Here is a 15,373-nt window from a genome sequence, read left to right as displayed (position 1 = left end):
TGTAATCTGTGTTGAATATGTATTAGTTATGAAATTTTTAGTGCATAAATTGCGAACGCGATGTGACGGGAATCGGAACCAGATTTGGGTGCGTACCCCTGGTTCCCGGCGCCTCAATAAAGCACCTCATATAACCATTCCAGGGGTTATGTGTTTGTCTCGACGCTAACACTTATGCGAAGACACCCTATGCCAGTCAGGACAAACTGACAAAAATTAGAACAGTAGCTACTATACTTTGTGTAGCACAACTAATGTTATGTTTCATACACTGAACATGCTCACAGCAGAACTTTACAGGGGTGAACTCTACAAATGCTGGCTGGTAAGTAATGAGGGGAGATATTCAACTAAAAATCTTCTCTATGTGCATAATAATAACAGGGAGAACATGCTTTTGCCATCATTTGTTTCATGGAAGCAGGTTAGATACAATGTCTGAAATAAGCTTCGAAAGCCTTGTTTTGTCACTACTAGTTGTATGTCTATGAACCAATAAACTGTACTAGGTCTTTGTTCAATTTTACTGCTGATGAGAATGAGACTGCCAAATTTTTGTTCCTTTAATATTTGTTGTTTGGCATTCAACCTGGAAAGATAATAAATATTACTTTTCTATCATTCAAATAAATAAAACAATGAAATTATGTTCAGAGGCAATAACCACGATGATACTTACACGTGACAAAATGCTTTCAAATGATTCTGTCAGAGATCTTTTTGCTTTGTTCTTTAACATATCTAATCTGAATCTTGAAGTACTGCTGGGCACTTCATTTACAGCATTCTCAGTAGGGGGTTGTGAAGCCTGCAAGTGTTTAAAAATATAAATGTGAAATACTCAACAGCATGGAGCAGGATCTCAGTGAACAGACTGAAGACTTCCATGACCTGGATCAATACTTTCTCCTGGTGTCCTTGGCATTTCATGCCTTTTGATCTTTTGATACTTATACTAAAATTTAACAAACTATCCTAACATGAGACCAGGAAATTCTCCTAAGGGAAATGTATTGAGTGTAGCAGCTTCAGAAGAAGTGCCCCTTCAATAAGGGGCTGTGTTGGAAAATTTTCTTTAACAACAAAGTACAATTGTACAAATTCCAAATGTTTAAGTGTAACAGATTAGAGATTGCTGAACGGATTTACTTTTCTTGCCAAGAAATTAATCAAAAATGGTGAAGCTCATAATTAACAAAAACTCTCAAGTGTCTCCACTATATTAAAACAGGGCTTCTTAAAGGTCAGGAAGATGTAAAACAATCTAATTTTTCTATATATTTCACCAGTTGAAATACTTCCATCTTAAAGCTAACAGTCTATTTAGAGTTTTGCTTTTTAAATAAATATTTCAGTTCATTTTTAGTGCTTGCAAAGACCAGTGTAGCAAATACAAAAGTGACTCTATGATGCAAATATTACCATTCAAACCTAATACCTGCAGTTGATACCAGAGTACAATGTTCAGTGTTGTTTTGGGGGTTTACCTTGAGGCTGCTCTACCTTTTTAGCTCTAACTTCAGAGCTCTGAATGCTTATTTTCTTTTTACCTTCACTCATTTTATCCACAAAGGACAAATTGGATGCTGCTTGCTATTACATTCTTATGAAAAAGACACTTAATTTGAAGGTCATTTTTGTTAGATAAAACCTATGTACTAGTATCAGGTTTTAGGGTTGGTTTTGTTTTTACATTTTTCCCTCCCCTGATTTAAATATTAGGAAATAAAAAATTATGAAAAGGAGTAAAGTGAATACCTTTGCAGAAAAGAAGGGAACAAGGACATCAGGGTGTTATAGGTTAATAATTGCTGAGACAAATAACACTGCCAGTGTACACATGTTCAAAGGTATCTGCTATTACACAGTGCTGGAGATAAATTATCAGAGTAAATATAAAATGTTGTGCTAAGACAAATGATGGGCTAAGGGCAAGTCAACTCTGTTGTTAAAGCACTGGCATCTTTGCAAATGTGAGATTAACCAATTTTGGTTCCAGAAACTGAGTAAACAGACTGCAACAGGCCTTAGGGATTTCCAAATCACACAGAAGACATATAAAGATATTATCTTGCTTCCTATATCCCTATTTCCAAGCCATTCATGACTGACAACTATTTGATAATTGGCTGGCATTAGACCAAATAAAAATATTTCAGGTACGATGATAGAGGACCTCAGGCAATGTTTCTTTCTGTCATACCACAACTACAATGCTCTTTTCTTAAAAGCATATTTCTGGTGAGATGCCCAAGGCAAAAAATCAGAACAAAACATGCAAAGGTTCTTACTGCTTCCTCAGGGAGGTCAATAGTTAGCCAGTAAGCCATAAAGAAGAGATTAGCAAAGTGAACAAACAGTAAATAAAGACTTGCTGCTATGTCCCAAATTTCTTCTGGGTCTCATTATACTCCATATATTTACTTGCTAGTTTATATCACAAATGGACAACAGCAGTCATCATGTTGAAATTATCAGCCAGCAGTGGTGGGACAGCCGAGATTTTTAAAAGGGTCAAATAACTGGAACCGAAAGTTTTCAGAGAACTGGTGCTGATCCTCTTTTAAACACAGACATCCTTGATGTGTCTCAAGTTAGTTAGTTAATCACAAAACAAGGCATCCAAAATCACTATCCCTTCTGAAAAATCTTAACTGTGCTGTATAAATAGCCAATTAAACAGCACTGATACAACCTGATACAGAATGAAAGGTAACACAGCTCTGCAGAAACGGATGACTTGCAGATGTGGTTTCTGCAGCAATCCTACTCAGCTACTCCTCCTTGAGGCCACTTCAAACGGTGGTTTGTACACAAGAAGTAACTTCCAGCTATCAAGTAAATGTAAATCTTTATCAAGAATCAAATCCCTTCTGTTTGTCAGGACACTGACTCATACATACAGTGGGATGGCAAATGACACAGACTATCTGAGAACAATTACAAATTCGTTCTCTCACACACAATGAATTTTCATTGCAGTGACAAGAAAGCAACAATCAGATCAGTGGTCTACCTTGTTTGCATACTTATCTCCTAGGCCTGAAATCAGACTGTACTAAGTACCTCAAAATCAGATATGCCTGTTGTGGCAAAGAACAATAATCATAAGCAAAGCCAGTGTTCACCGCTCCTGACAGTCTGAAGTTCCAAAATGCAAGCAATGGAAATTCGCCTTTGGAAAGGTATAAAAATGGAATGGAGTTGTTTTTTTTTTTAAAGATGGATCCTCCTTACACAAACTAAAACTTAGTGATTACTTACTTACCTGTTTTGCTTCTCCAACATGGACATGGTCCTTCTGTTTTTCTTCATACATGTTTCTCAAAACAGAGATAACCAACTCATTCTCTTTTTGATCATTCCTTGGTCTTAATTTCTTTAATTGAAAACACCACAAGCACAGTAATTATACATTTTTATAACAGTTAGCAAATATTTATTCTTTTCATCTTGCCACTGTCAATACATCACTAAGGTAAGAACCAGTTTAACTTCGTTAATGCTACTACTCCAGTCCACCAGAGGACACCAGTGTCCCAGGCAAAGAACACAGGTATGGAAACACTTGACCTCACTTCATGCACAGCATAATTTACATGGACAACTCTGGAGGTGTTAAATTGTCAGAAGCATATTAAGACATAAAAAATAATTTTCCAATCTGTTTTTGATGTAAAGAAAACCAAAATACTGTGGTTCTGCTGCAAAACCCTTCTGCTAGAAAACCTCAACTGGACGTTTCAGTTTTAGGAAATGACACAGGTATTTTAAAAATCAGTGCACAAGGTGAACATATGTTTCCCTGCTGCATTCTATTTAGATCTGAACTACTGTAAATGAAAATATTTTTAGAACAAGTTATTATAGAATTTAATCCCAGAAACCTAACTTTTGAAAAGTATATGCTGTTCTAACACTACTGATGTAATGCAGCAGATAACTTATGAATTCGGTAATGCCAAGATAGCGCATCAGATTAATAAGAATATCTTTAGAAAGACAGTTATCGAAAAATGCAAATCATGGTTACAACATACGGAGCTCTGAGAATGCTACAACTAAAATTTCAGGTAGTCCAACTCAAAAAAATCAGCTGAAAAAGGCAGACAGGAGAGACATACCCTTGGTTTGACCCAGTTAAACATTTGCAGACTCTCATCAGAATCAATTAACAGTTTCCTGTGACTACTAGAAGCTTCAGACCTTTAATATGTGTACAGAATACTAAAAGGCAACAGTGCCAGCTAGCTACTATATACTAAGAAATTACTTAGGTCATGGAATCAGTCCCACAGAGTTAACTTCCAAATTTGGTATTGGATGATAAACTGCCACAAGGAAACACACAAAGAGACTGAAATGACTCAAGAGAGGAAGGAAATATTATTTTTAAAGAGTCTGAAATTCCCTGTTCTTCAATAGTGTGCCAATCCCAAAGACATTTCCTACAATGTTCATCTGTCTTACACCCACTATGCTTTCCTCTGTGCTAAAATGGATTTGATTCAGAAGATAGAAAGTTAAACTTTTTTAGTTAGTTTGACAAGTATTAAGATCAAGGATAAATTTTAAGCAGGAATTCTTTTGATCTGGGAATGTTACAGTAATTTTGTTTGGTCAAGTTAACAGTTGAAAGTTCTCACAATGTAAGTTATTTTGCTTTCACCCACAAAAAATGTGTGCATTTTTACTCAGCAAGAAGTCAACTCTTTTCATTGAAAGCAGAAGAAAAATGAGTAAAATGAGACATGGTTATAAAAGGACAAGTTTTTAACAGCTCTAAAAAATAATGATATTGAAATTAAAGCACAAGGTGATTAACAGTTTATTAAATGAAGATAATTCACAAAAACACCCACAACTTCAGTGCTTAATGCTGATGTTAGCAAAAACATCAATTGCTTTAAAATCTTGTAGAAAACACAGAGTTTACCTTAACCTCTTCAAAAACAGAGGCCTGCTCCTCGTTATTTAGTGTTGTTAGATGCTTTTGTAGTTCCAATTTAGTCTTAGAAGGGTGTAACCCTGCCAATAACAATAAAAAGGAACAAATCACAGGGTCATATTTGTCAGAATTAATCAATCAACATAAATATGCTTGTCAGTTATTTGAGCTGACCCGTTGCAGTGATTTCATAATGGGGCATTAGAAAGAACTCTTGGTTAATTTAAAGCTGTTAGTGAACTCATGTCTTTAAAATGAGGGACATGAACCCTGTAACAAGGAGATTTACTGAGCACAGACCAGGATTATACTCTTAGCTGAAGATTCCATTATCACACAAGATAAAATAAACCCACAATTGACTGCATTTTAGCAGATTGCTTTGCTGGTGGTTTCTTCAGTACTACTTAGATTTTGCTAACGGTATAAATATGATTTCCATTGATTTTCTCCAATTTGTATACCCTAGCCTCTTCTGAAAAAGAGTAAATTTACTGCATACTAGTAAACTTCTTGCTGTGCCTCTCGCTGACAACATTTACTGAGGGACAGTCTAAAGCAGACTGCTCTCTCATTCAGATTATTTTTCCTGCTCTCATCCTGGATTAATTTCCCTTCCTCTATTTTCTGTGGAAAAAGAGCAGACCATCAACAGTATTTTGTACTTCAGTTTCTGATCATGGTATTTCTCCTTCAGAAGCAGATGATATATTTAACCAGATGGCATGATTAAAGGCATTAAGAATCCTTTGCCTTTAAGAAATTACTCAAAAATCATAGTAGTTGATACAAAAATAGAGTGAAAAGTACTTTTGGAAGTTCTCCAGTTTCATCAAATTAATACTAGATAGGTTTTAGCCCAACAAGCTACGGTCATGTGATCTGACAAGCTGCTGTTGCCCTTTATTCACTCAAGATATTACTTAAACAAACAAAATCCAACTGTGAAATTTGCTGAAATGCAAAGAGATTTTGTTTGTTTTGTTTTGTTTTTTTTCCTTTTAACTTGTTTTCTTGTAACACCTACAACTCTTAACTGCTGCATTTTCACGAAGGGGCATAAATCAACACCACAAACATGTGCATACTGCTTGGTTCATGTTTATGGTAGTGTAATGCTGGTATTTAAGTGGATTCCATAGGACAGGGGGTCAAAGCTATTGCAGGATATATTCTTAAGGAGTTTCTTACCTGCAATTTTCAGCATTTATGCAGCTAATAGAGCCATGCTAGCTGCAATTCAGTAATATTTAGACTCGATGAGTTTTCAAAAATTCAACTAAAATATAAGAAAGGAGTTTAACTTTTCTTTAGAAAATTCTTATTACCTTACAGATAACTTGACATTGCAGTCTGCTAAATAAAAAGACTGGCTTTCAACCCTCCATCCCAAGTTCCAGGCTCTTTTTAAGCATTCATTCCCATAGAGTTTAACATGTGAGACTGTCCCCCAGTAAAATTACTTGAAGAAATATTCAACTAGGAAGTTTTTAAACCTCACCTTCTATCTTTTCACAGAGTTTATGCAAGCTTTGCATAGGACATCCTTCACAGAGCTGGGGCTGTGCCTTGGAAGTCTGTTGCACAGCAGCTACGGTGAAAGCCTGTTTCAATGTCATCATGATTTCATCAACCTGAAAAGAGTAGAGTGCAAAAGAACAGAATTTCACTCTTCCACTGAGCTTCTGTTTTCCTTAACACAAACACAACAGTCTTTTAGAATGATACTGATGCTTGTTTGGGAATGTGGTTATGATTAAAAAGAAAAGCTGTTCCCCTGTCATTTCCACACACAAACACAAAGGGAAGACAAAACTTACTGTGAAGTGATATCTCTCCAGGCCACCTAATTTTATGACTGTTGTCTGTGATAAAAAAGCTTACTGCAGTTGTGATGCACTAGCCTGACCTAGAGCACAGTGTAGTCCTGATTTTCTGAATGGGTGCACTATGAAGAAATCCTCTTCCCAAAAAGAGGAATACAGTCTTAACTTCGTGCAATTAAAGGAAGCTTTACTGGATTTTAAAGGGGATTTAAGCTTCTGCCTTGAAAGCAAATTATAATTCTTTTGCTATGTCAATTGCATTTTAGTAACTTTTATGTTAGTATTATGTACTAACATACATGCTAGTACTTTTATGTTAGTACTATGTACTATAAAGTACATTTATGTTAGACTGCTATGTTAGTTACATTTTTGAAATAATTATATTTCCAAGCAGAGCGGGATTTAAAGACATTCAGCAAAACAAAGAGCATAGAGCAACAGAAGACTTTTAGGGCCTACTGTTCCATTAGGCACTTACCAGTGCTTCATCTGTACACTGAAACACGTAGCAAACAAAGTGGAAGCCTCCATTTTCTGAAGACTCTCTGCAGATAAACCCAAAGTGATCCACATGTCTAATTCCCTAGTACAAAAATAACAGTAATGAAGCAGTCACATGTACTTTCAATGTTTTGTGCCTGTATTTCTTCAAGTAACAGAAGCATGAAAGGCCCAACAGCATTACAGGTAGGTCCCATATCACTGTTACAGCTACATTAAAGTCATCTGGCCATTAAAAATCTATTCTATTACTTCATGAATCTTAAACTTCACTTAAGCCTAAGGTTGTTTGTTGGTTTTGGTGGGGTTTTCTTGTTGATTTTTTTCCTTTTTTTTTTTTTAATAGATCCATTGGAAAACACTTACAGAGATGAATAAATGCTATTCAAGAAGTATTTTACTCAGTTTTAGAAATACCAGGGGGGCAAAAAGTTCACTCTGTTTTTCTTTTCTTTTGCTTAAGTGGTCAACAATTGCTTTACATTTCTAAGAGCAAATGAAAGCAATAGTGAAAAATGGATAAACATTTTTTTAATCTAAAAAAAAAGCTTGGCTAGTAAAAAAAAAAAAAAAGAAAATTATTTAATATATGACTTAAAGATCACACATGGAAGCATCTATTTTCCCTAAAGGCATGCAAATTCAGGTACAAGCAACCCGCAACAGTAGATAAACATTACATCCTGGCAAAATGCTAAGAAGGTTTTTTAATTGCTGGGAATTTTTTTCTTTTATGAAAAGACTTTCAGATGAGTAGAGTTGGGTGATCACAGTGCATGTCTCCTCAATGCACCACGCTTGTTTAAATTAAAAACCCAGCAAGTCATACTTATGATGATGAATTACATGCACAGTGGTACAGTCTGCTTATAGAAATGCAATTATGCTCAGCACCATCTTAGTACCTGCTAAATGTTATAGCACAACAATATTAAAATCAAATAAAGAGAAGCAATACATTAGTGTATCAATAATCATAATGATGAATCACAGTAAATTAGAAATTTTAGTGAAATTTAAACCGTCTGAAGATGCCAAGCAGGAGTTTGAACAACTGTGCACCAGGCCTTCTGAAATCTTAAACCAGAGGTGATCAGGGTGTCCATCCTAGATTGTATTATTCATCCACTGCACACAGAAGTGAGTATTTATCTCAGAATTTACAATGCAAAGCAAGAGAAAATAACCATGGTTTTACAAAATTGCTGATTAACTAGCAACTTGTCATAGCAATCACTGACACTGCTGAGATAAGAATCCATTTGAAATGCTAGGAGACAGGAAGGAGTATGTGAACATTTACAAGTGGAGAATATAAAAATAAAAAAAAAAAGAAAAAAAAAAGAAAAAAAGAAAAACAGAGAGAATACACTGCACTCTTACCTGAGAACAAAAGGATATTTCTTTAAAGCTTTTCTCAATTGCTACTTTTTTTGTGTCAGGACTGATAAGGTAAACTTCAGACTGGCCAATCTAAAAAGAGCAAAGTAAAAATCAAGATGATAATAAATACCATTACACTTCCTTTTGTCTCGCTATAAAATGTTTCCTGGATATAAGTCTCTATTTTTTCTACCTGCATATTTAGACCAATCAGTGTATTCTTACCAGAGAAAGCAAAAATACTGAAACAACACTGATTTGGCATTCAGAGCTCCCCACATTACTGAATTAAGATTTACTTTCACAAGACAAGAGACTGAGACTTTAATTAGATGAGAGTAATATTATACCATAAATAACTTAGTTTGCACTGAGAAAATACACTCACACTCCCTTTTCTTATTTTCTGCAGTCTTGGCACATACCACATTTCCAAAAAGCTAATTAATCCTAAAATTTAAGTCCAAGTGCGTGCCTCTACCTATATTCCACCTGATTATTATTTTTTTTTTAGGCTTTCATTTATTTATTTAAGATATAAATACCATTTAATTTAAAGGCTTTAACTTGAACTATACAAAATGAGCTTACTGGAGCCCATTTTCTAACTTTTAATTTAATCTGTGGGCTGTTTGTACAGCAGTGACCCAAAAGCTCATGCTAACTTTTGATGGCAGAAGGGCATTTTTAAGGTGAAACTGCTGTTTTCAATTTTTCAGCTTCTTTGTATCGTTTTAACAGATAGAATTTAAATTCCTCATATTTTCTAGCACATCAAAAATTCTGCAAAGGACAAGTCTTATATCAGCTTTTAGGGAAGATGGGTGGAATCGCAATACATTCAGGAGTGTGACTTAACAACAAACCTGCTGAAGCTTCAACCACTACCAAATCCCAAAAGATGCACATAAAAACATCAGAAGCACCAATATATCCATAATTTCTTAAGGAAGGTGGAAATCCTGTGTATGAATGAAGTGAGATGTGCCACACCTGTGTGTGTCTAAAAATGGTCACCTTCCACCTCTTCTTTGACTTCAATCAGTCACAGTGATTTTCCCCAACCCCCTGTTCGTTTCCTTGTATTGTCCCCAGGCTGACCTCGTGTGTGCTCATGGGTTATTCCTTCCAACACTTACTCAGCAGCCCCCTCCTGCTTGCTGCTGCCTTCCCTCCCTTAACTCAGCCCCACATACTCCTTTCACACTTGGTCCCAGGGCAACAGGGATCATTTGAAGCCAACAGAACAAAGGAAAAAAATAAATAAAACAGAGCCCAACAACACACCCCTTCTCCCCCCCCCCCCCAAAAAAAAAAAAAAGGGCACAGCCAGGTGAAAAGCCTAAAATGAATTTAAAAAATCCTAAGAAATTGGGTAGGAAAGCAGTTCTTCAGGAAGAGACACCAAATCTGAACTGTCTGGACATGGTGAGGAGAGTCAGCAGGTAATGTTTTTCACACCTCATACACCAACTAACCTCTGCTGCAGACCTGGATAAGATCCAAGGAAGAACTTTAACTGTGAAAATACAAACAAGTTTTTCCCTCCTGATGAACTCCTGATGGAGTTACTTTTAAGAGCTTAATACGTAGCCATACACAAACTGATGAGCAATTGATTGACCTGTGCACACTGCATGCATACCATTACTTAGAACCTGCTGACCATGGGGGATGGCTAACCAACAAATTCAGCTCTGCCATGAATTTGTGGATACCAGAGGTACAAACCACAGTTACTTCACTTCCTTATATTCAGCTGAATTTACACTGACTGAATAGCAAAAGAATACAACTGTGCATTCTAAACAATATTTTCCCAGGCAAAAAGCAACCCAAGATAGAAAGCAGATCAGCAGAACCTCACAACTGGGAAATGAGCCTGTCAGCAGGTGACTGACATTATATTCAGGCTGAAGCTGCATGTGTCTTTGAGAACTGTTGCATCTATTTAATACAAATTAAAAATGCACTCACTGGATTAAGAAGATCTGGACTTTGACCAGTCCATCTATAATATAATATCCCTATCCCTATAGCATGTGCCACAAATGAACAATGAAGTCAGGAACTGTTTAAAAGTTAGGCATTATTATAAAGGTTGTCTATATTTTCTGTGTGAGATACATGCTCAGGGAAAGTAAACATGGAATTGTTTTTACTGTGGCATAAAATTTCTCTCCACCTTCTTCCACTTCTCTCTCTGATGCCAGCCTGCCACAACTAACCGGAAGTTTTAAAACAGGTATAGCTAACTATGCCTCTTTTTTTGTGTGTTACCTTTTACAGACATAACACTTAAAAGCAATGCTTCTCTTCCCCTCCTCCAAAAAACCTGCTGTAACTGCACCCACTCTGCTCTGCTGCTGTCCTTAAAACCTCCCAGCCCCAACAGCAGCTGACAGATCCAAGATGATCTTAGCCAGCGATCACAATACCAGCTCCAGGCTTGCATTCTGTTCACATGATACAAGATATATATATAAAATGTTACATAACTTATATATCAAGATGATTGTAAGAGAAGCAAATAACATTCTTTACTTCTCAGGTCTTAAAAAATTATTTTGCTGCTCACCTATCAAGGCAAGGCATTGTTAGCCACACAAAAGTAGGCCTGCAGTAGAGGCAGGTGTGGAGTAGTCTAGGAACTTACTACACTACTCCACCATTACCCAGGCATGTTGGCAGCAGAACACCTCCATGAATTATGCTGCCTATCACAGGACATAGAGTTTACTAGCCCCCAGGCATGGTTTGGCCCTTCTGCTCTAGTTACAGTTAACTCATTCACCTGGAAATTTATTTCTGCTGTTACTAGTTAGTGTAACTGTACATATCATTTTGCAATTGTATAGCTACCTGCTAACTTGCTGCAGCTTTCTAAAAGCTGTTCTTAGAAGCCAAATATTACAGGTAGTGCTATTTTAAACTATTCAATATAAACTGATTTTGACTATGTAAAACAATTTACACTGACTAGCAATGCTTTCTAGAGAAATAGGCACGTTTAAGTTAAGCTGTGATAATTGCAATTAAGTTATTAAAAGAAGTAACAGCCATCTGTCAGAACATCTCCTTTGGTGTTTGCCACTCCAAACTCCGAGATGAGAAAGCACCAAAAGCTGCAAATTTTGCTTTACCGTAAACAACATTGTCCGGTTTTCTGCAATGTCTGTTGGCTGCACAACACTGTGTCCATAGACGAGTTGACTTTTTAGGTTCAGTGAAATGGCATCTTCTTCGAAAGACCTGACAAAGCTGCTACTCCTTTGGCTTCCCTCTTGCAAATCCTTCTTAAAAGCAAAGGAACGCAGCCCAGGCTGGGAAAAGGATTTCCTAATTGGCCTTTTCTCCTCTTCTTCACTGACCAAGGGCTGGAAAACAGACCGAAATCTGTCGCTGAAAGAGAAGCCTCCAAAGTTAGTGGCAGTTTCATGTTGTTGAGATGATGAGTTGCAATCTGATTGTTTTGTACAACTTGCACGATTAAATTTCTCAATGCATTCATCTATGAGTGCTGGAGGTGCATTTTTATGTGCTACTGTCACCCGTCCACAGAACAGCACCTCAAACTTTTTGGCAAAAGGGTCTTCGACATCTGAGAGATTACTCTGAAACTCTTCCTGACGAGCAATTTTTCCAGCTTGTCGAATAGAACTTATGATCTCAGGCACCTAGAAGAGAGGAAAAAAAAATACACAACATTAGCATCTGGTTGTTTATGACAAACAAGTCACAATATTAAGAGGTGCTTCCTGCTGTTATTTTTCTGGGATGGCTAATTTGGGTTTGCTTTCTGAAAGACCAGTTGAAGTGATTTGTATTTGTCCAACATGCACATTATAAAAGTTAAAACACTGACTATTTGATCATTTGTCTCCCTGCCAGGAATTCACCATCACCAGCGCTTTGTCAATCTCCAATACACTATGTTTTCAGTAAAACTTTTGCACCTGAAGGAAGCAGTATAATGTGACAAATTCAAACTCAAAATGAAAAATACTTCAGAAAGTATGAGAGAAGCTACTGACTAATTACTTGGGAAAGTTATGCAATCTGTTATTTTTCACTCCTTTCTCTTATTCAAGCATTCATGTTACTGAGTCTCTTGTAAATTTGCTTTCATCATCATAATAGCATATTACCTTGTTATTGCAGTTTGGTGTTTGGGATTTTATTTTTTTTAACTGTAAATAGGTGTGTTTTTCAAAGAAACATTCCTTAATTTAGGTTACATTTTTATTCTACCATCCTAGATGATACTCTAAAATCTGTCTGCTGCAGCCACAGATGTTAAAATATATCCAATGCATAATTACAAGTATATTAAGTAAAATTAAACAGTCACAGTTTCTGATGTGGTTGTAAGATGGGAACATGCATATGTTATCTGTTAAACTGCTGTGGGGCTGATGCTTGGTTTTTGGTTTTGACTAGCCAAAGAATATTACAGTTCTTCTGCAGCCTGTGCTGCTTCTGTAATGACAAATGCAGGGCTACCATCTATGTTTACAACATATAATTCTGCCAAATTTTTAATTTCCCCAAATTACTCTGAGAAAAAAAAAAAATCCATGTTAAGTGCGCCAGTTTCCTGACAAAACAAATATCCTCTGTCAAGCATCAGTTGGAGCTTGCTTGCTTACAAGTAGCTGGTTGCAGAACGTACAGAAAGAAGTCTGAGAGCAGCAGACTAAAACAGAAACCCAAAAGAACCACATCCTCTATGAGAAAAAGCATCCCCAAACATTAAGAAAAACAATGCTTCAGAGACATGATCTCTGTCTTTCCCAGACATTTCTATGGTTATCCATGGCTTAAGCATAATGCAGTAATGTACATAAACCAATGGCAGAAACAGCAAAGGATTCCAAGGGGAAAAAAAAAGGCTGAACAGTGAAAACTGAATGGTGATCTTCTGGGTGCTCAGAAAGACCTCAGTAGGACTTTTTTAGAGACAAGGAAGCACAGATATATAGATATGGATAAATAGATAAGCATACACGCACATAGAGCTAGTGGATTCAAGAGAATAAGTAACAGATTATAAAATAAGACAGACAACACAGGAAACATTACTTCACCCCTGAGTGCAAGGAATGAGTCATGAGCTTATCACTCACCAAAGACAGAGGTAAGAAAACAGGGTCATGACTTCAGAAGTCTCAGCTATGTCATGAACCTTTTAGAAAGCCACTGTGAGCTCAAGGCTCATCTCAGTTTTACCTACCTTGTACTCCTTCAAAGACCCAATTTTTAGTTGCATAATGTATCAGGATGACAGTGAAACATAAAACTTTGTTCTACCCATATTTCAAGTGCAACTGCTTTAACATTTTCTAATAAACACATTTTACTCTTGTGGGGGTGTCCTGTCTCACCAGCCACAGGCAATTTTATTTCCAAGTTGCCTGGAATACAGAGAGACCTGCAATCCCACCTCTGCTTTTGCCAAGGCTGCAGAAGTGACAGCAAAGGAGTGAGGTATTTTCTGGAAAACACTCACTTTCCTAAAGCCAGGAACACCACCTCTCACCCAGGCAAAGGGTGCCACTATCTTAGCTAGCACAACCCATGCGGACAACTATATAGTTTCCAGCAGCACAGGTGCTACAAGGCTTATAGCTGAGCTAAAAGCCCAGACAAGGCATTAGGGATCCATCACAGATGTGTAGTTATTGAATTTGATTTTTTTAATGTCTTTTGTTATCAAACACCTTGGACATTGACAAAATTGCTGTTCAGCAGTGGCTAGACTTCATAGACAGAGAGTAAGAGAAAGACACTACATCACAGAGAATGACTGCAGTAGTTAATATGCTTCAGGTCTGAAAAGACCTAGGAGGCCTGTTGATGAAAACCAAAGGGAGTATTTAATTATTTATTTTCACATATGCTAAGGCTTGAATTACGTCATTTGTAAGTAACAGCTGGCTTTCGTGCTACACGTACTGAAAAACACTGCCTCCTCTGTTCCTGCTTGTTAACAAAAACCAACAAAACCCCCCTAGAACAACCAAACCCACAGCCTGTTACTATAATTTTATTCCTTCTGATTAGGCAACTGATGCAGTACTACTGCTACAGCAGAAGCAGCAAATCGTCACTTCACTTTCCTCTGACCCTTAAGCATGTTAAACTTTAATCTCCATTAGTATAAAAAAGCTACGATGAATGAGATAGATATTTCCCTGGAACTGTTCTTGGCCTGATCAGGATTTGTGCTTTTTTAATTTACCTGTACATTTACAGGTCTTTTATGCAAGCATCTAAAAACTAAGAATCCACAGGCTCTTCTGCATCCTCTGAATCTGGCACTCTCAGCAAACTTGGATGCTCAGTACGTGAAGATAAAGTAAACACTAGTTTAAATAAAGAGGGTGAGACATAAAGAGGACACCTGTGAAATGTAAATAAATACATAAATATTTTATAATTCTGTCATATTATTAATATAAACAATATAGGCTCTATCCTGGCAAATGTTTATTAACCGCAACTGGAATTTTTCCAGGTTAAACAGCATGCCACTGGGCAAACAGTAACCACATCTCTGCAAACCTCCGGGAATTAATTAAGATGTAAACTGAATCAGGTTTTACGGCTCTTCAATTTGTATCAAGAAGGAGCAAGAATCAAATTGTTCCTGAATTAACTTAATGGTTGTGGGGTTCTTCCTGACCATAAGAAAGTCTTTTTTTATAGTAAG

The 15,373-nt window shown here is 36.7% G+C and overlaps 1 protein-coding gene across 3 annotated transcripts in view; it reads right to left on the bottom strand.

Moving 5' to 3' along the window:
- Positions 1-300: 300 nt before the first annotated feature.
- LOC134163697 (TBC1 domain family member 1-like) overlaps positions 301-15,373 on the bottom strand; it is a 60,407-nt gene continuing 45,334 nt past the window's right edge. The window contains exons 3-10 of one of the 3 annotated variants that reach the window (XM_062618799.1): positions 11,805-12,338; positions 8,662-8,751; positions 7,256-7,360; positions 6,450-6,582; positions 4,937-5,028; positions 3,269-3,379; positions 680-808; positions 301-589 (exon numbers count right to left, since the gene is read on the bottom strand). In XM_062618799.1, the coding sequence (XP_062474783.1) occupies positions 524-589; positions 680-808; positions 3,269-3,379; positions 4,937-5,028; positions 6,450-6,582; positions 7,256-7,360; positions 8,662-8,751; positions 11,805-12,338 (1,260 nt within the window). In that variant the 3' untranslated portion in view covers positions 301-523. The remainder of the gene's footprint in view (positions 590-679; positions 809-3,268; positions 3,380-4,936; positions 5,029-6,449; positions 6,583-7,255; positions 7,361-8,661; positions 8,752-11,804; positions 12,339-15,373) is intronic. The other 2 variants (XM_062618798.1, XM_062618800.1) reach the window with 2 other exon arrangements.

This window comes from Pezoporus occidentalis, unplaced genomic scaffold, assembly GCF_034315485.1.
Source record: "Pezoporus occidentalis ecotype Australia unplaced genomic scaffold, CSIRO_AGI_Poc_V1 ctg203, whole genome shotgun sequence".
NCBI classification, from domain to species: Eukaryota; Metazoa; Chordata; class Aves; order Psittaciformes; family Psittacidae; genus Pezoporus; species Pezoporus occidentalis.
This window is presented reverse-complemented; position numbering and strand designations above follow the sequence as displayed.